General features: G+C 36.0%; 4 protein-coding genes across 6 annotated transcripts; all 4 read right to left on the bottom strand.

Moving 5' to 3' along the window:
- Positions 1-26: 26 nt before the first annotated feature.
- Positions 27-10749, bottom strand: LOC105961748 (Insulinase (Peptidase family M16) family protein). The gene is made up of 19 exons (XM_012986039.2): positions 10148-10749; positions 9941-10016; positions 9414-9460; positions 8483-8595; positions 7886-7959; positions 7662-7757; positions 7448-7567; positions 6813-7046; positions 5984-6132; positions 5542-5698; positions 4831-4983; positions 3399-3778; positions 3162-3311; positions 2411-2593; positions 1785-1988; positions 1584-1690; positions 1175-1328; positions 689-810; positions 27-509 (listed from the first exon to the last, which is right to left on the bottom strand). Exons 1-19 carry the CDS (start codon positions 10661-10663, stop codon positions 266-268), a joined length of 3279 nt encoding a protein of 1092 aa, XP_012841493.2. The 5' UTR covers positions 10664-10749; the 3' UTR covers positions 27-265.
- Positions 10750-11497: 748 nt separating this feature from the next.
- Positions 11498-13088, bottom strand: LOC105956036 (uncharacterized). Its single transcript, XM_012979860.2, has 3 exons — positions 12358-13088; positions 12009-12112; positions 11498-11824 (listed from the first exon to the last, which is right to left on the bottom strand). The coding sequence occupies exons 1-3, from the start codon at positions 12955-12957 to the stop codon at positions 11512-11514; spliced, it is 1017 nt and encodes a 338-aa protein (XP_012835314.2). The 5' UTR covers positions 12958-13088; the 3' UTR covers positions 11498-11511.
- Positions 13089-15950: 2862 nt separating this feature from the next.
- HSI2 (B3 domain-containing transcription repressor VAL1) lies at positions 15951-21884 on the bottom strand. 3 transcript variants are annotated; one of them, XM_088816523.1, is made up of 15 exons: positions 21751-21884; positions 21364-21513; positions 21023-21159; positions 20294-20375; positions 20092-20208; positions 19327-19916; positions 19141-19237; positions 18879-19053; positions 18719-18795; positions 18518-18601; positions 18179-18403; positions 18035-18084; positions 17754-17867; positions 17410-17477; positions 15951-16827 (listed from the first exon to the last, which is right to left on the bottom strand). In XM_088816523.1, the coding sequence occupies exons 3-15, from the start codon at positions 21133-21135 to the stop codon at positions 16142-16144; spliced, it is 2478 nt and encodes an 825-aa protein (XP_088672649.1). In that variant the 5' UTR covers positions 21136-21159; positions 21364-21513; positions 21751-21884; the 3' UTR covers positions 15951-16141. The 3 variants fall into 3 exon arrangements, with proteins under 3 accessions (XP_088672649.1, XP_088672648.1, XP_012841792.1); XM_088816522.1 differs by having other exon boundaries at positions 21619-21873; XM_012986338.2 differs by having other exon boundaries at positions 21364-21881.
- Positions 21885-23813: 1929 nt separating this feature from the next.
- LOC105962222 (uncharacterized) lies at positions 23814-27843 on the bottom strand. The gene is made up of 12 exons (XM_088816521.1): positions 27739-27843; positions 27422-27600; positions 27195-27311; positions 27035-27074; positions 26688-26773; positions 26362-26463; positions 25772-25826; positions 25213-25312; positions 24722-24944; positions 24252-24420; positions 24126-24163; positions 23814-23907 (listed from the first exon to the last, which is right to left on the bottom strand). The coding sequence occupies exons 1-12, from the start codon at positions 27795-27797 to the stop codon at positions 23831-23833; spliced, it is 1245 nt and encodes a 414-aa protein (XP_088672647.1). The 5' UTR covers positions 27798-27843; the 3' UTR covers positions 23814-23830.

Raw genomic sequence — 27843 nt, 5'->3', positions numbered from 1 at the left:
AAAGAAAACTAATAAATACGCATGGGTTTTAGGAAAATAAAATATGAAGTGACTAAAATACCCCTGTGTGCCAAAATACTCGGGTCCGAAAATCCAGCTACCTACTTTAGGTAACTACAGTACCTTTCTCCAGAGAACAAAAAATCTATAGAGAGAGAGAGAAACTACATGTAAGAGATCTCCAATAATGACCCCAGTTTCGAGTACATATTGAATATAAAGCCGTACTTAAATCCAATGAGACATTATAAATTTATCTCGTTCTTCAGCAAAGGCTCGGATAGAATTCGGACGAGTTCTTGAAACCTGCAAGGTCATTAATGACATGCGTAGATGCCACCTGTGCATCTGCGTCTTGCCAGTTTGTGTTGCAACCCCACACACGGATTGCAAGCCTTCGACACTTGGGAGAAGGTTGCCTTAAGTAAGTGCGGTACCACTCGATAATATCTTCCTTTTTAATATCTTTAAGTTCCTCAGCTTCCTTCTCCGACATGTCAAACATATACCTGAAAACAAGGTTAAACAAATTTAATATAAAAAATAATGTTCAAAATCTATAACCCGTAATGTTATGAGATACGTAGAGGTTCATGATTTTACTGTAGTAGATGCAACTATTTTCCACTGTCTTGTAATACATTCAAAAAGCTGCCATTCTTATACGCTAATAGGAAAAGCAAATTACCTTTTGTCGACTATTTGACCCCAGAAACGGTTTGTTTCATACGAAAGAGACGGATCTTTCTCGAGAAGCTTCCCTAATAAACCACTTTTATAATTCTCAAAGGATTCATGGTCAAGCCCGTTCTGCACATCAACAGAGTTTCCATAGTAAGAAAAACACAATGTATAAAATCTAAAATTTGTGATGTGATTCCGCAAGGAAAAAAAAAAAGGGATAAACATCAAGTGCATGAACACAATAACAGAAATAAGTCGCATTGTAAAATTAATTATTTTTTGTCCATATTCCTTTTTTTTTTCTTTTTTTTTTTTTTGAGAGATCTACATGCCTAGTTTTTCTCTTCAAACTACAACTAATGGTTAAGATCAATAACGTCTAAACTCTAAAGCATATAGGGCTGACCAGTCGCCACGTAAATAAGAAGCTAACAATTTCTAACCAAACAGCTCATCAACTTTATTGAAAAAAGTATGCTCCCATACTTACCAACATCTCTTCTAATCCATTTATGAAGTTGTCAATCCTCCCTTGTAAGTAGACAGGATTATATTCAGAAGATTGAACACGGAAACAAAATCCTATTATCCGGTATGTTACCCGTGGGCTACAGTCAACAACATAACCAAGCTGTTCCTTTGTCCTGTATCAGACAGCAATACATCATAAATTAGTTATTATGTAACCTCAGGCAGCTGAGTGTGCAAGTACGCAGTTCTATCGGTTAAAGTTTGGGGTAAGTGCTTTATGCTTTGACGCACAAATGAACGCTTAAGTGTCTGCATGCAAGGTGAGGGGTGGTGGTGGGTGAAGGGTAGAAAATTATGATTTTATTATTATTATTTTTTTTTTTGCCTAAAACAATTTGAAGTGTGTCTTCCACCAAATCTTAACATACCTGAGTTGATTAAAAAGTGGTTCTTCGACTATTTCATCGAAAAGGTCTGTTAGTGCCTTTAATTTTATCAACTCCGTTCCTTCTTCTGGTTCAATCTGAAAGTAAAGCTGCGACCCAGAACCAAAAGAAAAGAAAATAAAAACATAAGTAAATATTCAGCAAAAGGAAGTACAAAGCTCGCAAAATTGGCGTGTCTGTTACCTCTACCACAGAGTTTGTTTCCAGATTATTTTTAACTCTGATATCTTTGACAAGGTCAGCGCTTGAAGGAAGGCACAACACAGACTCCTTATGCCTCAACTCAAATGGAAGTGGCTTCACAGAGAAATTACTTTTGAATATCTCTGATACCTGAATTGCTTCCTCTTCCAGCATATTTCCATGGCAAAGGCCTTCAATGTATAACTGCATAAGGAAGATGTAAGTTATTTAGACTGCTATAAGGGAAAATGGGAAAATCAACACAGGACACAAGTTACTAGTACCAAATTATTTTAAATTTGTTATTAAATCTACTAATATATTAATAAATTATTATAACAGTGTATTCTTTTAAAATATCTAATGTTTTAGGCATTGTAGAGTTTTAATATGCATTGTATTAGTATTGTTTAATTTAATTTTAATGCCTTAATTGTTAGAGCGTTCTGGTTTCATACTATTTGATAAATCTGCATATCTCCAAATAGACATGCAATAAACAAAATAAAAGACTGTAAAAAGATTAAAGGAATAAAACCAATGACTTTTGTATTAAAGTTTTAATGAAGTTAATTACTCTGTCAGGAATATGATACAGAAAAAAAAAATGAGAATTGATTTCCGACCTGGGAAAGAAGTTCAGGTACGAAAGCCTTTAAATCTGCAAAAGACAAGTCACTTAACAAGCATAACTTATCTTCGACATCCCAGAAACTTTGACATAAAACTTGCAGTCTTAAATAGGCAGAATGACTTAGAGGCTTCATGTTGGTGTTTCGCAAAGTTCTCTCCATGTCTTCTTTAATAACCTGTCAAGTAACTGTCCATGAGCACATAGAAAAATTCCGTTCATACTAATAACTTCTGTTGAGTATGCTTAAGAAGTAGATAGAGTTATAAACAAAAGTCCTAGTCCAATAGTGAAGGGTGTTCATTCTTTAAAAGACTACCTAGTAGAACATGCACAGGCAGTAGTTATTTGAGTTGGCTTGATAAGCTATCTTTGCAGGTAATTTATTTAGCTCGCTAAAATTTCTCAACGCGATATTATATCTACCAACATGATGCAAATTGAAATTCATATGACATGGTATCACGAATGCAAATAAGGAAAAATAATAGGGCATGAGTAGGAAGGAGAACGAATCCAGTTTTCTGCTGTTAAGGAAAGATGACTATGAGAGATGAAAACAGAAATACGTCACAGCCAAGTTATCCATAGTTTAAGACGAAGACAGTTTCTTATTCTGCTTTGTTTGAATTCAAGCAACTCCAAATTTCATTTTCTCTTATGTAAACTCAAGACGAGGATAAGATTGTCATTATTTTCTTTTTTCATGATTCATCTTTCTTTAATAAGCCAACAATATTACGTACCCTGAAGCGATCATCCTTTGGAGAAAAAGACTTGGCTATTGCCAGAACTTTAGATAAGAGTACTGAGAGCTTATCGTTGAAACCATATAGCTTAAGCTCTAACTTATCACCATATAGAGAAACAGAAGTCTCTAATTTTGCAACACTGGCCTGCAACCAAAATAATAGGTCATTTAATCAATCAATAAGCAAGGTAAATAGGATCACACGAAACAGCAGAATATCACAAGAACGAACCTGATAAATAATCTCATTGAGCTCGTCCTTCAGGAGCAATATAAATAATTCAGTCAGCACAGCATTCCTTACGTTACTGTATCCTCCTTTCAGCGTAATGCGGAAATATGTGTTAGCACGAGGTAGTTTAAAAGTCTTATCCAGCTTGTACCATAACTTCATATCAGGTTCATCAAGTATACATCTTGGATATGATGCATCTGCAAACTGGCAAGCTGCCTCGTCGGCATGTATGGAGAAATCACGCGGAATGAAGTCATTCTTTGATGGCAGATGTAAAGAGGAATCGATTTCTGGAGGATCCTTCCACAGGTCCATCAGATACAATGGAATATCCTCCTCAACATATTGTGATCCAAACCATGGCTCACTCAGGATATCTGAAATACATAGAAAAGATGTAAGAAAGTGAATAACTCAGTATAATTTGCCTTAATGAACTAACAGACATTAGTTTATTCGTATTCCTGGGAAAAAAATAATATCGAGTAGGACAGGTTTAAAAGGTGAGAATTTTTTTGAACAAATAACATTAATTTTAATTGATGATCCGATTGTTCCATTGTGTGAACCGAATACATCAACAGTGAAGTCAGACTATTCAATAAAACTCAGAATAGTCACCTTGAAGGTTGGGACACCACTACTTTGATTCCTGGGCTAATCTACTAACTGGTTAACAACTACAAGGAAATTAAGAAATACATTTTCCTTCCCAAAGATAATTACGGTATTTTTGTGTCTGGCTAAACCCTCTTTGCTTTCAGAAAAAGCCTAGTACTCTAATCCCTTTAGGTGCTAGTGCGTAAGACTAATCAACCTTGTTCCAATATTTTTCTCTGCAATACCTATATATGTTGGCATAGGCCAGGACCAATGCCACAATTGGGCCTACAGAAGTGACGCTATCAAGAACAAAAGAGCAATCGCTAAATGATCATGTGCTACTTGTTGGCATTTAATCACAAAGATCCATTTTTTGACAAACAATCAATTTAAATCAACAAGGAAGTAGTTTCCACTCAAAATGAGTATGTCTCCTATTTGATAAGAAGATATAATGACTAAAGAAAATAAAAACCAAGCAGATTACTTACCATATAAGTCTCTGGCATCAAACAACTGGATATTTAGACTGCATAAATTGGTTTCTACGTAATCAAAATTTCCAACAACCTTACCCAACTTATTCACCCTAAAGTGCGTCGGTATAGCTTGCCATATCCGTGAAGAAAAAAAAATATGAATCTTATGGAACTTTAATCAATTCTTAATATATCCAGACTCCGAGATCTATGATTTATAGGAACTGTGATCCACGTGAAGATAGGATATATCCAAACTCCAGAGAGCTATGATTTATATGAAATATGAACCACATGGATATAGGATTAATACAACAATAATGGAGATCTCGCGTGTAGAAATTTACCATCTGACTTCTTAAAAGACTTGGTTAATATGTCAACTCTCATGTTTCCAGGCTTGAAGAAATCCAAAACATGTTTTATCATCTCTTCATCCCAGACTTCATATGCATAGTCACCATAAATAACATGCTTTGGAGGATAAACAAGCAGCTTCTCTGCAATGATAAACTCTAGTCAGAACATGCCCTCGTTTAAAACAAGCAAAGACGCTAAAGAATTTTTTCTGCAACCCTGAGAGAAACTTCTATTATTTCATTTTTATTTAATACAGATACCATCCATGATTTCTCAAGATTTTCATCTTTTCCAAAATAGAATCAAGTCATAGTTCACAATAGAACATAATACATACATACATATATATATATATATATATATATATATATATATATATATATATATATATATATATATATATATATATATATATATATACATGATAAGTCTTAGTTTATTTCTTAAATTCAAGTAAATCTGAAAAATGTCAGATCTATTTCAACTCGAATGACATAATAACATAAAATAAACTAAGAAATATAAACAATTAGCATCCATATCAATGCAAAAGTGACAGAAAGGAAAAGAGACTTTCGAGCAATATGAAAAAATATGAATTGAGTAACAACATTTTTATTTTGTAGTGCAACCCAAAAGCAAATAAAAGACATGAGGTAATATAATATGATTAAGGTAATATAATATGATTATAATACCAGCAAGTTCTGCAGCATAATCATCTTGGGGTTGCTCTTCCGCAAATCTGAACTCCATATTTCCAATATCTTGGAGTTCCTTAAAGATCCATTCTTGAGGAGAATTTTGACGCAGCAGTTTGAGATATTGATAGATGAAGCCAATAATTTCAAAGATCTACATCATCAATAGCATAAAGAAACAGATGATGAGCAGCTCTAAGACTAGAAGATATGACAAGATACCAAAGAGTGGAAACAACGACAATCTTGGCGGGGAAATAACAACACAATGCAACAGATTCTTATCCAGAAAATGAGTAGATTGAGACACAGAAACTCATCCAGGCATGGATGGTATTCAAAATGTTGTCGATCTACTCAATTAAATGTTGTTTTTAGCAACAATTTGACTCAAATGTTTCATATCTTCACCATGAATTATATAGAGGCACAGAATTACCTTCTCTAAGCCGGAGTCTGTGAGGTGTATAGACATGCCAAATATATATGCTATAGAGGACCGGTGCATTCCTTCATCACCAACACCAGCAGATATGGAAGTTGCCCAGCCTCTAGCTTTCAAGAAAAAATGCAAACTTCCTCTGCCCTCTGAAATCATATTAGTTTTGCCATCACATATCAACACTTATAGCCTCAGACGTGAACAAATTAATGTGTTAATAGGCACCATATGCACTTGCAAACCAGGGCAAAGGAAATTATTGCTAAACAACATACATGGTTTATCTTAACCTCTCTCAGAAAATGATTGCTAAACCAAGGCAAGATCCCTTCTTCAATGAAAGAAATGACTTAAATGAAAGAAATAAATGATTCCAAAATATTGTAGGCTTACTGCATCAAACATTATCCAATTCATTATCATGGCCTGTATTTATTAAGCATTACAATTTCCTGAAATATGTAGATATCAAATCACATCTGAAGTAGAATCCTTTTTAGTTCACCGATTATTTCAACTTTTTCCCACCTCAATCAAAAAGCGTGAAAGAGACAAAGCTTGAGAACAAAATAAAACTGAAAGATTAACAATAACTTATAGAGTAAGCAACATATTGGACTATGAAGATATAATTTCAAGCTGCTTCACTCACTAGAACTACGTACGAAAGATTGTGTCCGTATCAAGAGGCATAGCCCGAAACAAAGGAAAATCATAGCTAAATAAAATAATGAATACTGAAATACAACTGAATTGACACTTTCCGCTTTTACTTAGCTAAATTAACTATCATATAGAAGAGTTATAACAGCAAAATACACCTTACCATGCCCAAGGAGATGAGCGAGGTAGTCTTCAGCTTTTTTCAGATAATCTTTCCGTAATGAAGGCAATGTCCAAGACAAATCAAGGACATGAACATCTTTAACTGCCTCTAACCAGTAAAGTTTGCCAGTTCTCCAAATAGGAATGCCCAACCCCATCTCGGGCTTAACTGAAAGGCCTTTCTTGACATTGCTAAATAAGTCTAGGACCCAGCTTTCAAGTTCATCAAGAGTCTCTGCAGAAATAAATTCAACAGTTAAAAGGAGAAAGATAAGGCGATCTTACTTGTCTCTCTACTTCTATTTAAAAAAGTAAAAACCAACAGCGGTGAACAACTAATAAACCTAGATAACATTAGAAGCTACAAATCTTTTGGTTTATAAATCGAATTAGATCCCCTCTCACCAAACCCAATATATCTCTACTGTATTAAGTCCGTATTCATAGAAGGCTAGAAGCTGTTAAAAGGTTAGGTTGTTCAGATAAATCTCTACAAACGATATTGCAGCTGACTTCAACATAAAACTCAAGAAGGAATGCAAACAGAGACTCGAATATCAATTGGATTAATTTGGTTAACCAATGACCTTTGACATCAACACCAGTTATTTCTGAAACAATCATGAAAAAACCTACCTCCACCTATGAGAACTAGCTTCATTGATCCACCATAATAATGGTCGTGATATAATTTCAGAATACGATCCCTTAAATTAATTCCTTTCTCCATAGCGTCACCCAAGCTCTTCTTATTTCCTACAAAAAGTGAACAAGAAAATATAGTCCAAATACACATGCTGCCTCAAAACTTGAGTACGAACACGAAGCAAATTAATAAGCGGCAGAATACCCCAAAAGAACCGGTTGAATGCATGGCCGGGGGTTGATGTAAAGCATTGCAGTTGTTGCAGGCGGCATGAATCATTTTGCAAAACCTGGTTAAACTCTGTGACCAATAATGTGATAAAAAAGAACATAAGGCTTCAAACAGGCAGCAGAAAGAAATAAAAATGAAGGTGAATAAATTATAGCATTCCATAACTACTGATCTGCAGGGATAGAATATGGATTAACCTGAATCAACAGCTAACACCTCCCGTTCCATGGCTTCAGCTTTTACCAGAGGAGAAGTAAAAAATTGAGCAAACCTGAAATTGGAAATCAAGTCATTTCAGATAACAAAATGGATGTGTATAACGACAATAAATACAAGTCATTTCAAATGCCTTTTGTGAAGTGGATACCGAGTGTACGAATGCCATGGAGGAGAAAACCAATGCAAGAAATTCAATGCAGCACTAAAAGGTTCATATCAATATATAAAATATTTCAGGCTAATGGAAAATGCACATGTTAATGAATAAGGAGTCAAGCACAACATAAGAGAATAACAATGGGAGAAATGAATCAAGCATTCACGAAAAGATACAAAGGGAGCAGCAAAATATGAAGTAGAAAATAAGTGGAATATAGTGAACGTGAACATATAAGCTTAGAAGAAACTGATATTATGACTCATATGTCACAAGTCTGATCGTCACTAACCCCTTTTACATGCAGATATGTATTTGAGAAATGCAAGTGATTAATCTCATGCAGCACATAATGTGGCTTGTTTAATGAATGCAAGCATGTAAAACTTGGAGTCATTATAAGAACCCTTTCGTTTACCTTGTCAAAGCTCCCTTAAGGAACTCCCTTTTTACTTCAAAGTGGTAGCAAGTGTGCTCAGTTTCTGTATATGCATTTGATGAACCTCCATGCTTAGACAAGTAACTATCATACTAGAAAGAAACGAGTCAATTAGGGAAGCCCTATTTCTACCTTGATTCATGAGCACTTAAAAGGATATTTAACATCACATTTGATTTTACAAGTACTCAAAACAGGGAGTTTCCACAGTAATCACGCTTCAGATATTCAATGAAGTTTTATATTTAGGCCCCTTTTCTGACTCCATAGTTATTTTCTATGTTTACCGTAAAAACAATAAGGCCTTTTCTTAAGACAGTTTGATAAAGGACCCCGATGTTAGAATTGTTGTACATCTTCAAAATGCACATATAATATTATTATTGCTAATTATATTGTTCAAGTAGGTGCATCAAAATTTTCAATAGAACACCAAATAATAAACACACTCAACAAATCGCAAGTAAATATTTCAAAATTTAATTTATTTCGGTGTACTTCTATTTCTCTTTCCCCCCTCAACTTTCACAAATTCCTTCTCCACTTGTAAACTTCTTTTCAATGGAGGTGAAAGTCATAAGGCAAGATGGAAGAAGCTTTGCTTTTCGGATAAAGAAGATTTTATCTATTTGGCCTACAGAGATTTCACCCTTCACTAAAATTTCCCGATTCTTTTATGTTACCAAGACTATAACTTAAAATAATGGCAGCCAAAAGCATTCTCACATGGCAAACCCAGACACCAAAAAAACAACATTAAAAATGGTTCATCCAATGGTCCTTCATGTTTCAGCTGGGTTTCTTGTTTCATTTTCCATATTTAGAAATGTGGGGGAGGTTTGCGGACTAAAAACTATCACCAAGACTGGATCAATTAGGCAATGTCACAAAATGGAGCATAACGACGAACCTCATTTTCATCTGGGAAATCAGTACTCCCCATGAAAAGCATGTGTTCTGCAACAAAATTTGAGAATCAAGTCATGTTCGATTTACAATTTTAGTTGCGCTCCGCAGAACCACGTCATGTTTCTATATATGCAAAATGTGTGGCAATGAACATCATAAGTTTCGAGGAAAACTAAAAATGTACTTCGCCGTCTAGGGACAATCAGTTAACTAGTTTAAGAGCTACTTCAGACTACCAAAATTCCTTTGATATCATCAAGGATATTCGATGCAACTTCAACAGAACAAAATCAGTTGGTGTAACATTTAACCACTTCTTATTCACCTCAATTTGAATCATTCATTCACAAATGCCAAAACATACAACTAATGATAAACGGCCAAATTATTATGTCATTGAGTTATCTATTCAATTATTTCTTTAACTATCATATCCCTCCCTTTAAAATCTCCAGAATAAACAAAAAAAAAAATATTATCAATTCAAATGCAGAAAATTACTGCAACTCAAAAGCAAAAATGAATAACCTAAAAAGTGTGCCAGGCCCTGAGCCTCAAAAGGATCTTCAAAACTTCCCATTCCTACACACATTGCCGCCGCCGCCTGCAAACAACAAGTAAAAGAACAAAAACAACCTCACAAATCAACTAACGCAGTAGTGCCTTGGACAAATTAATCAAAACTCGATTAAGTAAATCCAACATTTTCCAATTCTAATTGTTGATTAATCTGACCTTCTTCTGCGCCGAGCCTTTCCGCTCCTTCACTCCTCCATTTTCTTCTTCTCCGTCGCCGTCCTCCTCCTCCTCGTCCTCCTCATCGTCACCGTCGCTGTCTTCTTCTTCTCCATCGGAGTCCTCTTCTTCTCCGTCTTCATCATCGTCATCTTCCGCCTCGTCTTCATCCGCTTTCAGGTTTCCAGAAGGTTCGTCGGAGTAAATCTCGGGATCGTGAACCAGCAGAGCACACAGGCCGTTAGTGAGCTGTATGAATCTGTAGAGACGCCGGTCATTGGGTGACTTCTCGACGACGTCGTCCGACGAGGTAGCGCAGCCGCCAACCGCCATTGTCAGCTGTGGAGGACGACGGGTTGAGGAAAAGCGATTGAGTTTCGGGAACGAGTTGCGATTCTTCTTAGTAGCAAAATATTTGAATGAGAATCGGTTGAGTCGAATATTCGAGTTAACATTTTGGGCTAATAAGGCGTAATGGGGATTGGAGCAGCAGCGCAGCCCGTCAACCAAACCCATCCTCAATTATATTATTATCCTTTTCTTTTTCTCATTTCTCTTTAATGTTGGAATATATGAACAAATAATGAAAGAAACTCAGTTTTAACTTTATTCAGAATTTTATTAAACTTTATTTTCAATTTAAAAAATATTGTTATACGGTTGCAACTCGATAAATTAATAGTCTCACTTAAATATTTTGTTTCTGATCTCTATTCGGTGTAAGGGTACCAAAATTATTAGTTCCGATAATTTAATATTTCTCTAAATTAATAGAGTTTTACTAGTCTCGACGGAATTAATTTAATGAGCAAATTACGGCCAACCCCATGAGGTATGGCCAAATTACGAAAAAAACCTATCTTGTTTGGGTAATTACAGTCACCCCCTTTTAACTATTTTTACGTAAAATTTATATAATTCGGTTATTTACCAAACTAAATCGTATATTTAGTTCAATAAACGGTATGAAATGTTGGCTTACCGAACATTTTATACCGTTTACCGAACTGAATATACGATGTAGTGGTAGAAACTCACTAAGATCCCTGATCCCATTTAGAGTTAGGACTTAGGATTACTCTCTAATAAGGATTTTACTAATTAAACTAAAGGTGAATTGCAAAAGAAAATAAAAATACATGAGGAAGGCATTTAATTAAAACACACATATTTCAAAACTTATACTATAAAGTATTATTTCAAAAAATAAAACAAACATATTTTGGTTCTCAAATAAATTAGAGCACACCAAAAAATATATATAGATGAAACACACTTGACAGAAGATCATAACAATTACTAATAATAAATAAATAAATAAATAAATAAATAAATAAATAGTGTGTTATTATATAGCTAGGTAGCTAGAAAGGCATGGGATGGTGATTAATGCTGGGTGAATAAGGTGAGTAAGGCGAGCTCATGACAAATGAATTTGGTGTACTGTTACTAATATTCCTTGGAGAACGTGGGGTCCACGGCGTTGCGGGTCCCACGGGGCTTCTCGATATCGATGACGTCATCATTGCCGTGCTATTGCCGCCGCAACGGTATCTATTTTGATCAGTATACGTACAGCTCCTCCTCGGCCCTTTCTCCGCCCACTTGAGCTCTTGTTGCTTCATGCCAGAACGATATCCCATGCAACATCCCACATTCCCCGCCTTGTGTATGTACCTGCGTCGATCAGTACTCGATCCATTTAATCAACTATTCTACTGTATGTATGTATGTATGTATGTATGTATGTATGTATGTATGTATGTATGTATGTATGTATGTATGTATGTATGTATGTTGTATGTATGTATGTATGTATGTATGTATGTATGTATGTATGTATGTATGTATGTATGTATACCTCTGGCTGAATCTTCTGCCCAAACATTCGATACACTTTCGACCTTCTGTCATCTCTCCCATTCCGATGCTCACGCACTGCCTGCAATAAACTCGTCCACACACCTGCACAAAACCTCTATAAATTAATACAGTCGGGACAAAAGAAATTCTATTAATTTAGCGAATTATTAACTTATTGAGTTAATAATTTAACACGTTATTAATTTAAGCAAGGTTATTAATTTATTGAGTATAAATTTGTCGAGGTTCTACTGTACGTAAGTACGTACGTATATAACTAATAACAACAACTTGGATGTGATTAATTAGTAATCATAAAGTTAAAGAAACAAATCAGATATACATACGAGGCAACGGTGGCGGCAGATGTATATGTAGTTGGAGCAAACGGTGCATATATTGGAGTGGGGAACACCGGGGCGCCGCCTCCCTCCTCTCTCTAGGCCACCTCCACCGTAAGCCACGCTCGTCATTCCGCTGACATGGCTCGTGTCGTCGTCATCACCATACGCATGCATGTGGACCCCACCACCAATAGCATGCAAGTTGCTCCCACCTCCATGATGACCATGATGTTGATGTTGATGTTGATGTTGATAATGATGACCGCCGTCATGTGGGCCCCACAAGTGTTCGCCGCCGCCGCCACCACCTTCCTCCGATCGGTGGTGGTTCTGGAAGGTGGAAGATGCAGCGGCTTGTATGCTCTTGTTGAAGTCTATGCTCGGAAGTTTGGCTAAGGATGATGATGACGTTATGTTATTATTATTCGGTTTGAATTCCGTGGTTGTGTTGGACGATGATGGCGATAAGGCGGTCTTCTTCTTTTCGATGACTTGAGCTAAATCTTGGAAAGTTAGGTTGACCGAGTCGTCGGGGACTCCCAAGTACAATTCCTCGAGCTCTTTCTTCGCCTTTGCTAATGTCGTTGCTTTCTGATCTCCCATCTCTCTAATTAACGAATTTTCTTGATGTGTGTAATTACTTTATGAATAATGCTTCGAAATCGGGTTTGATTGAATTGTGTTATGTAGAGAGAGAAAGAGAAGTTAGTTAGGCCGGTTTACGCGTAAACTGTTGTGTTAATTAGTGAATATTTTAAAGAGGGCAGGGCATAGTTTCCAGAACTATAGGATACAAGAATGAGAGCAGGCGGCCTATTGTTTTTGCATTGCAATATTGGATGCTTTCGTTTTGTTCTTTTCAATAGGATTTATACTGATGTGATGATTCACTACTATGAGAGAGAGAGAGAGAGAGAGAGAGAGAGAGAGAGAGAGAGAGAGAGAGAGAGAGAGAGAGAGAATTCAACTGTTTTTCTATAGTACAAACAAGAGCATTGTGTTAGTCGTCTACACTCATTTGACCTCATCAATAAAAAACAGAGTCCGGCCTCTAAAGTAAGTATACATATATATATATATATATATATATATATATATATATATATATATATTAGACTTTCTAAGAAAAATCCAGTGAATGAATTCATACAGTACGAGGAAGTGAAGTTAAACTGGTCTTAGTCATGCAAAAAAAATTCAACGTTCTTTTCATTGACAGTACGTGCAAATATTGTTTTAAACAGTCTCCAAAGTACATTAAACAAAAATGTATTTTACATTAAAACGGTGCCGTTTTGTGTTAGCATTTGTCTTCTCTAATGTAAACAGAAATTTCATTGGTATTGTCAGTGTGTGGATTATAATTTACAACACATTTTCAATTAGATAGATTATAAATCACATATCAATTTAGGGTGGCGTTATCATAGATTATATTAAAAAAATTAGAACCAAATTTATTATATTTAAATTAAATAGTTTTAATTATTTAGAATTCCACATCAATGTGATTTCGTCAATGTATATATATTGGTAATATAAATTTAATAACGTGATAATATAATTTTGTTCGACCAAATAAAATATTAAATGATTATGAATGACAATATTATTTTGTATAACTATTAACTATAATTCCCTTCTTATAAAACAAATAAACAATATTACGACTTTCCGTACTTAGATATCTTTAATTATTTGTTGGGCGAATTATGTCCACTCATGAATACGGTCAAATTATGAAACCCCCTCATCTTGTTGGATAATTACAATCATCTCATCAACTATGTATTATTAGTTTATCACGGAAAAAAACACCCTCCAGAGGTAAATTTAAAAATTGTTAAATCGGTACAACCAAATTGAAATTTTGGTACGCCAACATTTATACCGTTTATCGAACTGAATATACGATTTGATCCGATAAATAACCGAATTACATACATTTTATGTAAAAATATTTAAAAGGAGAGGGGTGACTGTAATTACCCAAACAATAAGAATTTTTAAGTAATTTGTCCATACATAAGGGGTGGCGATAATTTGCCCTTATTTATTACAGTGACAATCAGAATCGGGTTCACTAGGAAATTAGGGTTTCTTTGCAATTGGTTTCCTTATGTTATTAATTAGAGTTGCTTTAAATTACGTGCAATAGAAATCCTAAATATAGTAACTTTCTATAATACAAATCCGAATTAATTTAACCATAAAATCCTTGTTATATATACCCACGTTGACAACAAATATTGGTGAACCTTTCTCTTTCGTTTTTTTCGTAAGTCTTTGTCAATTATATTTTTTACCTTCGCTGTAATTTCTTTTGTTACTTTTACCTATCTTATAAAACTCATGAACTCTTTGCAATTTACCTGCAGACAATTTATTACTATGGAGACGAAGGGCGAAAATGGAGCTACCGAAACTCCTTTGCTTATCTTATCTCAAGGTGAACCGGTTGTGGCACATTCAATTTACGACATGTCGGAGAATCTGTTTCGCAAGTTAAATATTCCGACGTTTACCGGCAAAAAGTTGCTCGGTTCTTTCTACGGATGGTTGGTTCTAGTGGAACCGCTCCATTATAACGATGGCGATGGTGATTGCTGTCTTTTCAATCCAACAACCAACGATGTAATCGAGCTCCCAAAATTAAACGACTCGATCAATTACGACCAATGTGTGTTGACCGGTCCTCCCACGGAACAAGATTGCTATATTTTGTTCAATGGCTTGGAACAAGCCTTTTGCCGGATCGGAGACAAAGAATACGTGATACGAACATTAAAACAACAAGAAGAAGAAGAACAAGAAAATGGTCGTGTTGGTTTTGATAACCTGATTGCGATCGGATCTTTTCAAGGTCAGACTTACGGCTTCATGGATCCCGATAAATTTGTTGCTATTAATTTCGTGGGGAATACGATGGAGTTTAGTCGGATACCAATGGTGGAGCCTTGGGTCATTCCTCATGATTCGGACGAGTCGGGTGTGTACGATGTATGGTTGTTCAGCGGTGAGCCTTTGATGGTTCAAAAAATATACGATGATTGTGGTGTGGTGTTGGACTTCCTCGTTTTTCAGATTGATCGGTTTGATACGGATCAAATAAAGTGCACTGAAGTAAAGAATATAGGGAATCGGACGATTTTTGTCAGTGACGACGGTGTTGGATATTGTCGTCCGTCTATAGGAACAAAGGCAAATTCGATTTACTATTCAAATGGAGACGACATGATTATCTACATCTTTGATTTGGAAGATCGAAGCACAAGCATGCTGCCGTCGTCGGGCGATGCTGCAGCCAACAAGTCAATAATGACAGCGTGTTGGATTGAAAACCAACAATTATTTTGATAGTTTTGTTTTGTTACTAAGTTTTTGCAAAACCGACTTTAGCTTTTGCTTCTCTTAAAATAAACTGTTTTAAGTTATAATTTTAAAAGCACCCATGTACCTGCATTTTCTATTTAAATTGATTTTCCAGATTTTTTGCAAACACCCCCAACTTTTAGAATTAAGCATTTAATATCAACTCGCTTTTAAATAAGCTTTTGCAAACACCACCGTAATCCTAAGTTGAGACAAATCAGCAGTAACTAAAACCAAGTATCGAGTTGCATTACGAATGTTTTAAGCCGTTTTAGCACAAAACAAACCCACAAATGTCGGACCAAAATCGACTCGAAAAACTCTTTCCCCACAAAACATTACTGTGTTGTCTCACTAATATAAAGATATACGCTCCGAAAGTCGACCCAAAAAAAGAAAAGAAAACACACACGCATTATATTGGATTAAAACCCCCGGGGCCATCTTTCCGATTATTCCCCTCCGCCAAATCTCCATCAACAGCAGCAACAGTAGCATCAATCTCTTCAGTCGATACTGCCCCATTGGGTGGGCCCACATACGCCATATCCAACGGTAGAGAAGTAACGGCGTTCATCAAAGTCGTCAGGCTTATACCTGCCGCTTCTGCAAGAAGAGCCTCCTCCTCCCGGTGTGGATCGCAGTTCAAGTCCAACTCCGCCGTTTCTCTCTCCTCAGCATCTTCTCTCTCTAGCCCCCCGCCGGTATTCTTGGCGGGGCCCGCCTTGTCGTCCTCCTCCTCCACCGCAGCCGACGCCGCCTTGAGCTGCAGAGCCAGCTCGGCCTCGCGGTCGGACTGCCGTTTCTTCTTGCGCATCATGAGGGTCTTGAAGCGGCGTTTGACGGTCAGGCAGACGTTGCACTTGCAAGTGGGCTCGTGCTTGCCCTTGCCGCTAGGCGGCTGGATGCAGACTATGCAGGAGCAACCCGGGCGGTGACGTGGATGCCTTGTGGTGGCGGCGGCCCCCACCGAAGAAGACTCTGCTCCTACTATGTTGTTGTTATTGTCTCCCAGTACTGCTGCGGTTGCCAGTGCGTCTAGTCCTGAAGGCTCCCCTTCTTTGTTGGATGCCTTGTCTGAAACTTTTCGCTTCTTCGAATCTTGGAAAAGAAGGGCAAAATGGGAAACTATCAGGGATTTTTTTGTTTTTATTTTTTTGGATAAAGATTGGTTCTTTAGTAAAAAAGTGAATAATATTCAAAATCACTCGGTAACGAAACTGCTGTAGAAAAAGCTAAACCCGTTTTTTTCTTGAAATAGTAAGATATCGAATTAAACAATTTTTAAATATAGAGAGGGCCTAAACAAAGAATGCAATTTATAACCAATTTAATTGTGTTCAGTTCCTATTTTCCTAGGGGGACAAAATCTGGCTCGTGACACAAACCGAAAAAACTTGACAAGCAAAGTAAAAGAACCCGTTTTTTCTTGAAAATAATAAAGATGGTTGTTTGACAAATATACCCCCATCAAAATCGCCACATGTAGTCCAAGTCAATTCTAAAAACCAAATCTTGGGCAGAATTGTATTTTCACAATACTACCAAGATGAATAGTCGAAATGTGTCATCCTAAGACGAACCACTAAATATTGGGCTCCCGTGTAATAAAAAAAACCATCGCGTTAGATTGGACAAAATAGTAAATTCGCACATGTAGAGAGATTGTAAACTGGATCATACCCTTGTAAGCACTGATGCAAGATTCCAGATCTCTCGGGTTTATATCCTCTGGAGCATAACACGAACACCTGGAATAAACGAACCACCGTAACAGAAAATTACGTTAGAAACTATTTATAATACGCGCATAGCATATTAATCACGCCATGTTCGAAAAAATTTGAACGATAAAGATTATTTATACTATAGTACTCCAATTAACTTACTCGTATTCCAACACTACCCGTTAACTATGTAACCGTATATTATGCAAGATTTCTTCAACGAAAACGAGTAACGTAATTCGGAGTAATTTTTCCCATCAAAAGCTCAAATAATTGAAATTAATTTCGAAAGCGACTGACCTTTTCGAGTCCCATGTATTCTCCGAACATGTCCACTTTCCGGAAAGAAGAGCATGCACCGGCAATCTTCGCCATTTTAAGCAACTGTCGCACTGCGCCAGCTGTTCCTGCTCCCTGATAACATTATTAAAAAAAAATTATATGTATATACGAAATTAGCCACAATATTCATTACAAGGTTGTCGTGAATATTTTGTAACCGATTGGATCGATAAGAACTATTTAGTAAAACCTAGTCCACTTTGAGTTTTGTCCCGAAAAAGGAAAACGATAACCCTTACCCTGAAATTCGGGAAGTGAAAATCGTCCTCTTTCCAAAAATCGGAGGTTCCTTAACAAAAAAAAAAGACAATCGAAAATGAAATTCCATTAAAATTAAATTAAAAAAAATAAGAAGAGAAGAAACATAAAAAACGAAGCTTTACTTGAAATTCTTCAAATAAATGGTCCTCGATCATGACGAAAGTTGGCTCGGCATTTGGAGTGGGACGAAGCAACTCTTGCGCTTCTTCCCAGGTAACTCTTAGTTCCATAGCATCTTCGTTGTGCATTAAAAGCCTCTTGTTTTTAATGTTTCGAGCCTTTTTCTTCTCCGACAAGGTGGTCGACATATGCCGCTGAAGCGAATCATCAGATGTTCGACCTCCATTCTTAACATTATTTACCAAAAAAAAAAACCCGAAAAGTATCTCGATCAGAATATTTGCTGAAATAAATACATCCATGACAGGAGGTAATTAATTAAATAGCAAGCGACAACTTACTGAAAAAATATTATTGTCGGTCACACCGGAAAACGATGTTTCGCCGGGAGAATCGCCGTTTGTAATGGCAAGTGGCTGTGTATCCTAATTGTTCGTTCCAAAAATTATACGTCAGCACCGTTTTAATATTGTTGATAGAATTTAACGGAGAAAAAAAATTATCGAAGAAAATAAATTTAAATGATTAGGTATGCCCTGTACCTGCAAATCGAAAATGTTTGTTGCTTTTCGACAGCCTATGACAAGTTGACCACCAGGATCTATGCGACTAAATATCACTATCAAGAAGCACAGATAAAACGAGAGTCAATAACCGATTTCCCCACACTATGAATACACACACACACACACACACACACACCTGTGTCGCCAGCTTGTACTTGCATATTTTGGATGCAAGGGGTTACGCCCTCCAATACATACATCCGGCTGTTATTATTAGGCCAAAATCGGAACTGAAACAACCACTCTTTTCCCTTTATGTCCTGAATATTTATCGGTATACCTTCCGACTGATTAATAGGCGGGAAATAAGCCTGCAATATAATATATATGTTATTTTCACATATGAATACGACAAAACCAGTAAATTTGGGCAAAAGCCGAAATTAAAAAATGCTCACCTCGGCACATGCTTTAGGAAGCACAAGGCGACCGATTCTGCCAGCATCACTGGCACTCAGGATTTTCTCGAACAAAGGCACAATGGTGGATTTTAAACTAGAGAGCCACAGTTAAGGCAAATCGTAAATATAAATTAAAAAAAAAAAGATAGTTTTTTTTTTAAATAAATAAATAAATAAGGATACTCTCCAGATAATTGCTGCAATTCTTGATCTGTGATCTTCGGCCAGTACCGAGGAAGCAACTGATTACGGCCCCGCCCTTCAGCCGGAGGCCTAGCAACACGTGCTTGTGAAAAGCTCCCTTTATTTAACTCTATAGGGCTCGGTTTGGGGGGTTTCGGCAGAATATGACGTGCTTTAAGCCCCCCTTGTTGGGGAGAATTTTTGCTAAGTTCAATACCATCAACGACCCCACCAGAGTAAGGCAAAATCGGAGGCGTCAGAGAGAAATTTAGAGATGGACGAGGTAATATAGATTCGTTTGCATCTTTTGGTCTGCCGTTATTGTCTGATTTGAAAAAAGTGGACGGGGAACACTCTTGTGTGAGATTAAGTAGGCGTTTGTTCGTTTGCCTCGTTTTATTGAGCATGGATTCTTCTTGTTTAAATTGCTGGAATGCTGAACTGAAATCGCTGGTTCCTATAGCTTTGGTCAATTGCAGTAGCCTCTCGGTACTGAATTTGTCGTCGTCGATTCGATTCTCGACAATTATTGGACGAGTGTCTCTTATACCGTTTGTGAGAAATGTGCCGTTGGAAATATCGCTAGGAATCTGCGAGAGTAATTCAATGTATAAGCAATGGTGAGCCAAATAGAGCATATCAAAATCGACGAGCAACCGTTAGCTAATGCACGACTTTCGAAGAAAATCACGAATATAATTGCGAAATATTTAATTAGAGCAGTCGTGATAAAAGCATAAGCAGTTCGTCTATATTGCATACAACCTGAATCGGTTTCATAGAATGAATTTCGAGACGCTTTACGCAGCTCATGCACCCAACTCCGCCATAATCCATGTACTCGTGCAGAAAACGAGAAACAATGCATCCACAATGGACCCTCTGCCGTAACAAAAAAAAAGATGGTTTCAAAAACTGGAAAGAAATCGACATTCAAAATAACCGTGAGTATAATATTATTTGTTACCTTCCCGCATATTTTACACTCCCGCCAACCAGATTCTTCCGCGTGGAATTTGTCGCAGAAAATCGAATTCTCATAGGCAGATCTGAAAGCACAGATGGCAGAATCTTAAGTCGTGACGAAGCATTTTTAGTATGTCCACATGTCGAGATACAACACTTGTCATGTGATCGAGAGCCACAAATACATGCAATTCACGGCCAAATTAAGGATAGTCTTTTAAGATTAAGATTTACGAACGAACCATTAAATGCAACCAACCAAAAAAAGAAGGGATTTTTATTTGTTACGTGCAAGAATGGAAGAATACGGTCCGTAATATTTATACATCGTAACAACCCTAAAGCCATAGAAATCTCGCCTATTACACCAAGAAGCTATAGATATAACATAGACTTTTCTCGACTGAAAACAAGATTCGGCTAAAAGTACAGAAATCGATGCAAGTATATGGAATGTTCTTAGGACATTAGACAAGTGAAACAAATAGCATTACTACAACCTTTGACTTCTGTCTTCTTAACAATGTAAATGTGGCAAAAGTTCATAAAAAAGAATCCTAAAAATAGAAAATCTACACTTGTTAGTAGTAAATAAGTTCATCAGTCATCACCATAACACAAGGATTAAATCCCAAATTGAACATCCCTAAACTACCCCTCATACAGCAGGGGTGATTGGGGGTAATCTCAAATGAAAACGAGGGTTAGAATTGAAATCAAGGAAAATTACCCGCAGGTGTAACAAAGCGTGGCGAATCCACCTGATTTCAAGGTCCAGCCTTTCTTCCATTCAGACGACGTCGTTCCACGGCAAGCCTCGTTCATGCAATTTTGCGAACCCATTTCTCCCGAATTTCAAATCTTGGACTGAAAAAACCCCAAATTGGAAACATAAAAAAAAAAAAAAAACGAAAACCCTAATAACCCATCGACGAAACCCAGTTGACCCAGATCAGAAACTGAAATTCAACTGAAATCCTCGAATCGAAAACCGAGAAAAGGCGCTGCTTCGTAATCACGAACTGAAAAGAAAAAATTAAAAGAAAAAAAAAATTCATCTTTGAAACTCACCTCTGTTTCAAATCTGCCAAACGCAACGTCCGCATGCGAACATCTTCAATCAAAAACAGAACCCATATGCTCGAAATCTCGGATTCAACCCCAGACCAAAAAACAGAGTAAAATCAAGAGGCGGCGGCGGCGGTCGGGGCGGCGGCGCTACTGCTTCTGGCGGATCCCAAAAATTAAATTAAATCAAAACCAAGCGGAAGAAGACACAGATGTGGCGGTGTGTGTGTGTGTGTGGATAAATACATGTACGTCTACCTATATGTTTAGAGAGAGAAAGAGAGAAGGGGAGGGCGAAGAGAGAGAAAAAGCGCGTGTGCATGCAAAGGGGGGAGGAGAGGAGAATCAGAACAGAACAGGTGCACAAAATGCATGCACGACACCACTCACATGTATGTATGTATGTATACTCGCCCACAAGAAAAAAACTGCCTTTTTTATGTCGGATTTTGAGGTTTTTATTGTTGTGTGTAATGAGAATGGAAGCCTCTCGGCGTTCGGACAGTGATATATGTGTTCACACCGAGCAAGGGTTTCGTAAAATAAATAAATAAATAAAATTACGGTGGTCAGTCTTATAAGTAAAAGGTCAGGTCAATGCTAGTAAATTGTAGTAACTTCACTTTCCCCTTTTTTTATATCTTTTTGCCAAATTAAGAAAATCTATTATTATAGATTCCATTTATTTATTATTATTTTTTTGAACGATATCGTAACCAATACGTGCACTGGATAAAACTATATCCGTTTTTTTTTCTTCGATTTAGTTGATATTGTGGGTGTGTCTCTATTTCATATGGTTGTAATTGGATTTGCATTGTAATTATTTGAATTGTATTTTGTACTAAATTGGATAGTGTATTATTATCAATATTATGGAATTCATTAATTTGCATGGTAGTAGTTCATATTTGCATGGTAAGTAACTATATAAAAAAAAACTATCATTTATTGTGGAAAAGCTAAATAATTGTAATTTATAAATCACAAACGATCCCACTAAATTGAATTTGTCAAAAGTGCAACGGAGTCAGCATAGAACCAGGGGTTGTGACCCCCAATAATTTTCAAATTCTTTTTATTTTATTATATAAAAATAAGAATAAAAAAATTGTGTATGATTTGCACTAACGGCCCTCCAATAATTTTTTTAATGCATTCGGCACACCTCGGACTTAAAATCCTCGTTCCGCTGGCTACTGCATGCTATACAAAAAAGGTTGACCAAAATTAGTTCATGATATCCATTATGTTACCTAATTATTAAGAATTTTAAAATCTAAATGGTTTAAAGGACGACTTTAATGGTGGTTGCTAAGACAATGAATTTACCTATTCATGTCTATCAATCCTTTTCAAAAATATATTATTATAATATTTATAAGAATCGAATATGGCAATACTGAATTTAATAATTAATTACATGCTAATTACGTCTATATATTAAAGGCGTGGATCGAGTAAATACGTCATTACGTAAAACTATATTTGATTTTTTCCTCCTCTTCTGATGATGACTCGTCAAATAAATCTCAGAGATGCATGAAAAGCATATATAGTATTTTCTTTAATTTTATTTCAAATTAATTGGTGACAGGTGGATTTCTTTATATGGAATATAAACTTCCATACACAAGCAGATTTGGCAGAACAATCATAATTGGGATTAATTATAATTACAATTGCTAAACCATATTTCTGGTGCGTCTGATTAATGATTATGTACTGTAAATGGAAACAACAACAGCTGTTATGTTTTACCAACTTTACCAGGTACACATAATTATAAAGTTTTTCAAATTGTATTAAATATTAAATATTAAATATTAAATTAGCTAACTTATATAATTATATATATAAAAAAGGATTCAATTATTTGATTTAAAACGTTTGTCTAAGTCAGCCATCTGGCATGAGTGGTTGCATAGAAACAGGAAAGAAATTTGCATGCATTGTATACTTACACCTGAAAGGAATGCTAACCTTATCAATACAGATAACCAGCAAGAGATGCAAAACAAAGTCGACTACTATTTACGTGTTCGTTTTTTCCCGCATGCTCCGTTCAATCACGACTTATCGGTTGCATCACCCCTCACTGTGCCAAAAAGAGAATATTTTACTTTGGCAAGTCGGTAAAATTATAAATTGCAAGAACCACAATATGATGGAATGAAATGAAATTAACCTGCAGTCGAGGAGCATGATTCTTCACTGCCGAGAAGTCACCGGAAAGATAGGGAATTCAAATTATTAGTTCGGAATAAAAGGAAAAAAAATTGGGATGTTGAACAAAAAAGGAGAAATGTGAAACCTCCGCAGACTCAAGGTGTCTCTGTTGTCTTCTCTCGCATAGCGGTTAACGGTACTTTTAACATCGTTGTCAATTTCAATACCAGGATACCTGCACCACACACACTATGAGTAAATACCCAAATATAAATTAAAAATAAAACCCCGCAAAGTTTACTTACCATCTAGTATCTAAGATTATGTCATCTGGAAGGTGCTTTGCGATCTGATGCTTTGTATAAGGAACGGGTGACTCTGATAAAACGAGAACAAAACTTGTCAGCTTTGTGGAAATTCAATAACAAAGAGTAGAAGTAGCACAAAATACAATCTAGTGATACATATATATAGTTTCCCGATTTGATTGAGAATTCATTTCATAAAAACAACGTGTTTGACGTGAATTTGTCGTAGAGTAACATAGTATATAATCTAAAAGAGAACCATAAACATTTTGCAAAATGAGGAAGCACCTCTCATATCAAAATTTTCAGTTCCTCTGGTGCTAGAGCTGTACAGTCATAAGAATGGCTTGTCAGTGAATCGATAGTCTTAGGAAGAGGGATGAAAAAATGATTAACTTTAGAAAGAAAAAAAACCTTTTCTTCTGCCGATTCCAGCATTCGAAACTGAAGTCCTGCTTCCAGGGGTCTTTATTATGGAAATAATCATCATAACCAAAATTTCTTTTATCAACCCGATTTTTGCGAAATGATACATACTCCCCCAGGTCCACGTCATTAATACTGTCGTCTAAGAATGCACCACCTGCAAAATGAAAAGGAATAGAGGGTTTTGGTTGTGCCACTTAATCATATTGAAGCGAAATCATACAAAAATCTGCTGGATGTCAGTAGAGCCAATGAAATTCCAATTGATTTTTCTAATATGGTACTTGAAATAACCGAATGATATTCAATGTCTTAATGTTCTAAAAAATCACAAAGTGAAGTAAATAAAAATGATAATGGAAGATGAAGTTTCACACACTAATGTTTTAATGTCCTAATGAACCATGAAGTAAACTAAAAGAAAGTACGGAAGATGAAATTGCAAATATAAAAAGTACCATTCCAAATGTTTCTGCCACTGTCTCGGACGTTGTTGATGGGTTCATCATTGGCAAAATCACCGCGCAAATTACTACCATCCCAGTTGCGCGGAGAGGGGTTTGTGAAATTTAAGGATATGTTGTATGGGTCGTCAACAATATTCATCGTGTCCCTTGAGCGGAAAGGTTGTTCTGTAGAACTGCCATATGGCGAAAATTGAATATCCTGCATCACCGCATCCTGTCCAGTTCATGTATGAGTTTGAGAATCTGGTCAATAAACTATGAAGTACTGTAATTTATATTCTACTGACAGATAATGATACAGGAATAATTGGAATTGGTTTGGATAGTCAAAACAAGTTTTGAAACAAATAATAATTCAGAATGAATAAAAAATCCAAATGTTTGGATGACAAAAGGCTAATGAATATACTAGTAAGCTGTGGGTAATAAAACCGAAGACCCTAGAAAGTTTATGTAACTGACAAGCGGCTAAATGCTCTTACCACTTGAGATTCCAGGTCATGAAAACCAAAATCCAAGTGTTTTGATGTGATAGGCTGTCTTGTTGCTTTTCTTGGCGTAGAGAAACCATTTGGAAAGGATCTGTGGACATGTTAAAGAAGAGATCCCTGATTAAATGGGAACTTTATTACTAAAATGTGGGACAGTAAACTTTCAGTATTGTATAACTTCAATTCAACCTATTATTCCATAATCCGGACATTATCAATTTTAATCAATGGAGTCGAGTAGAAAAATAAATTCCATCTAATGTTTCTTACTAGACCTCAGAATTTGTCAGACCAAATAAACGAACACAGAAAAACAAATGTAATGCGACTAAGATGCCAAAACTTGATCTAGGGTCCTTACTACTATTAACAGCCCTGTTTATTTTTGTCTGTTTGTGATGATTGACGTAAATTTATTGCTTTAAAACACAAAAGGTACCCTCAGAACTGCATGCCTACATATAAAATTTTGTTATGACTGATGTAGTTCATGCGCTATTTGTTATCACTTATATAAATGCATATATATATATATATATATAGAATTCACCTGCCAGGTATCTTTGGTGAGTGAACAGGAGTTTCTGCTCCCACTTTACCTAAACCTGAAATGCATAATCAAATACTAAAATCTTCAGTTATAATTACGAACCTTATACAGTTTCGAAGCAAAAAAGCAATTGAAGTCTTTCAGAATTTGCTACACAAGAAATTTCTAATACAATGTCAGAGAGAATCATACTAAAGTGAAATGCTGAAGTTTCGTCAGTTGTTTATCTTAATATGTATGAAAGGATTAGAATTAGAAGTAAGATGCAAATCATTCATTTTCTATAACTTCCACTTTCATAGAAAAAATTATCATTAGTAGACTCATGGTGGGACCACTTGTATCAGTGGATTAATCAAGTAGGCAAAGGAAGTATTTCGAAAGGGAGTTATTATGATGGGGTAGATATATTTTGTATTGGATTTTTCAGCAACCTGATTTGGTGCTCTGGGGACGAATGAGAATACTAAAAAAAATATATGTGTGTGTGTGTGTGTGTGTATATATATATATATATATATATATATATATATATATATATATATAGAGAGAGAGAGAGAGAGAGAGAGAGAGAGAGAGAGAGAGAGAACCTTCAACTGAAAATGAGACATGAGCTTCCTGCACATGTACTGAATTTTCTTCTGCATTACTGTTTGCTCCACCATCGCCAAGCATATCGATGACAGATATCTCTGTGGGACAGGGCAGAAAAGAAAAACAGTTCACATGAGTTATATATGATATTGCATTTTTTTATCATCAATATTGCTCTAAACAAAGTAGAAGTTGATAAAGGAAGGAAAATGTCAGTCCTATGAATGTTTCACTTGCAAGCCATGATTCATGTATATATTGAAATACATAAACTCTTTAGGAACGTAACATAAACATAAATTCAACCGATATTGGTACTCACGGTGCTTCGTGGACAACTTGAAAGGATCGAGTTTGTCTCTGTTTCCAACAAAATCTTCATTATGATCAGGTAAATGGACCGAAATCCTGTAAAGCTATAGCTATTAAATATCCTCCAGACTATTTATTAAACAAAATCTAGCGCGGCTTGTAAACAGATAACGGATGCAGCACACAGAAACTGCAAATGTGCATGTTCCACAAGTTTTGATTCAACTTATGAATAAATATGTAAGCCTGCTAGTTTAGTTTGCTTTCTACTCTCTGGACCAGTTTTCTAGACTAATATACTAAGAGAAATCAAATTAAGAACTCCAAAGGTCATATTTTACATTGAACAAAGCTTACTTTGAATATTCAGCCTCTGTGCCATATCTCGATAGACTTCCTGAAACAATAGAGTACACCTTCTTGAATCTTGCCAATATACAATAGCTACAATATCGAGCAGCAAATGAATGGTCTAATCAGTGCAAAAGAAAAGGTTCAATTAAGATCACAAGCATACTTTCTTCAGTTATTTCAGATTGATCCACATGAGTGTCTTCATCGGTGAGAATCTCTCGAGAAGGTAGTGGATATTGATGTTTCAAAGTGCAATCCTCATTCTCGGACTCATCCATTGCTTTTGAAGAAGGAAAACAAAATTTAATATAATGGAAACTGAAATTTTAATATCACTAGCATTTCTTAGAAGGGCGAAAATTCATTAACTATATGCCATTTCGAAATTACCATTGATGCAACTGGTCTGGTGTTCCTGAGCTACAATTGATATATTTTCCAGACTAAGAATATCAAGCGATCTGTTATATTCACAATGTTGAGTGCACGAGCGTTTTCCATCAGCATAGCTCTCTAAACCGTCTATCTGCTGTTGCTGTCGTTTCCTTTGCTCAAAATATTGCTTTTGCCTATATTAATTTTAACTCTTGGCAAGTAAAGTAAGTTAACTCCATATCATGTGGAACAATTACAATTTGGCAGCAAGATCAGGCTGAAGAGTGGTTCGTTAAAATTGTCAATGGATAAAGTCAGAATGTGTTTTCTACCTTTTATGAGTTGACTTTCTTGACTGCAAGTTCTCCATCCCAGCATAATTAGCAACCATAACACATGTCACATGAAACAGAAATGCTCTAACATTAAATCATTAA

Source organism: Erythranthe guttata, chromosome 4 (genome assembly GCF_056151865.1).
Source record: "Erythranthe guttata isolate IM_541 chromosome 4, IM_541, whole genome shotgun sequence".
NCBI classification, from domain to species: domain Eukaryota; kingdom Viridiplantae; phylum Streptophyta; class Magnoliopsida; order Lamiales; family Phrymaceae; genus Erythranthe; species Erythranthe guttata.
The sequence above is the reverse complement of the archived record's forward strand: the minus strand, read 5'-3'. Positions and strand labels throughout refer to the sequence as shown.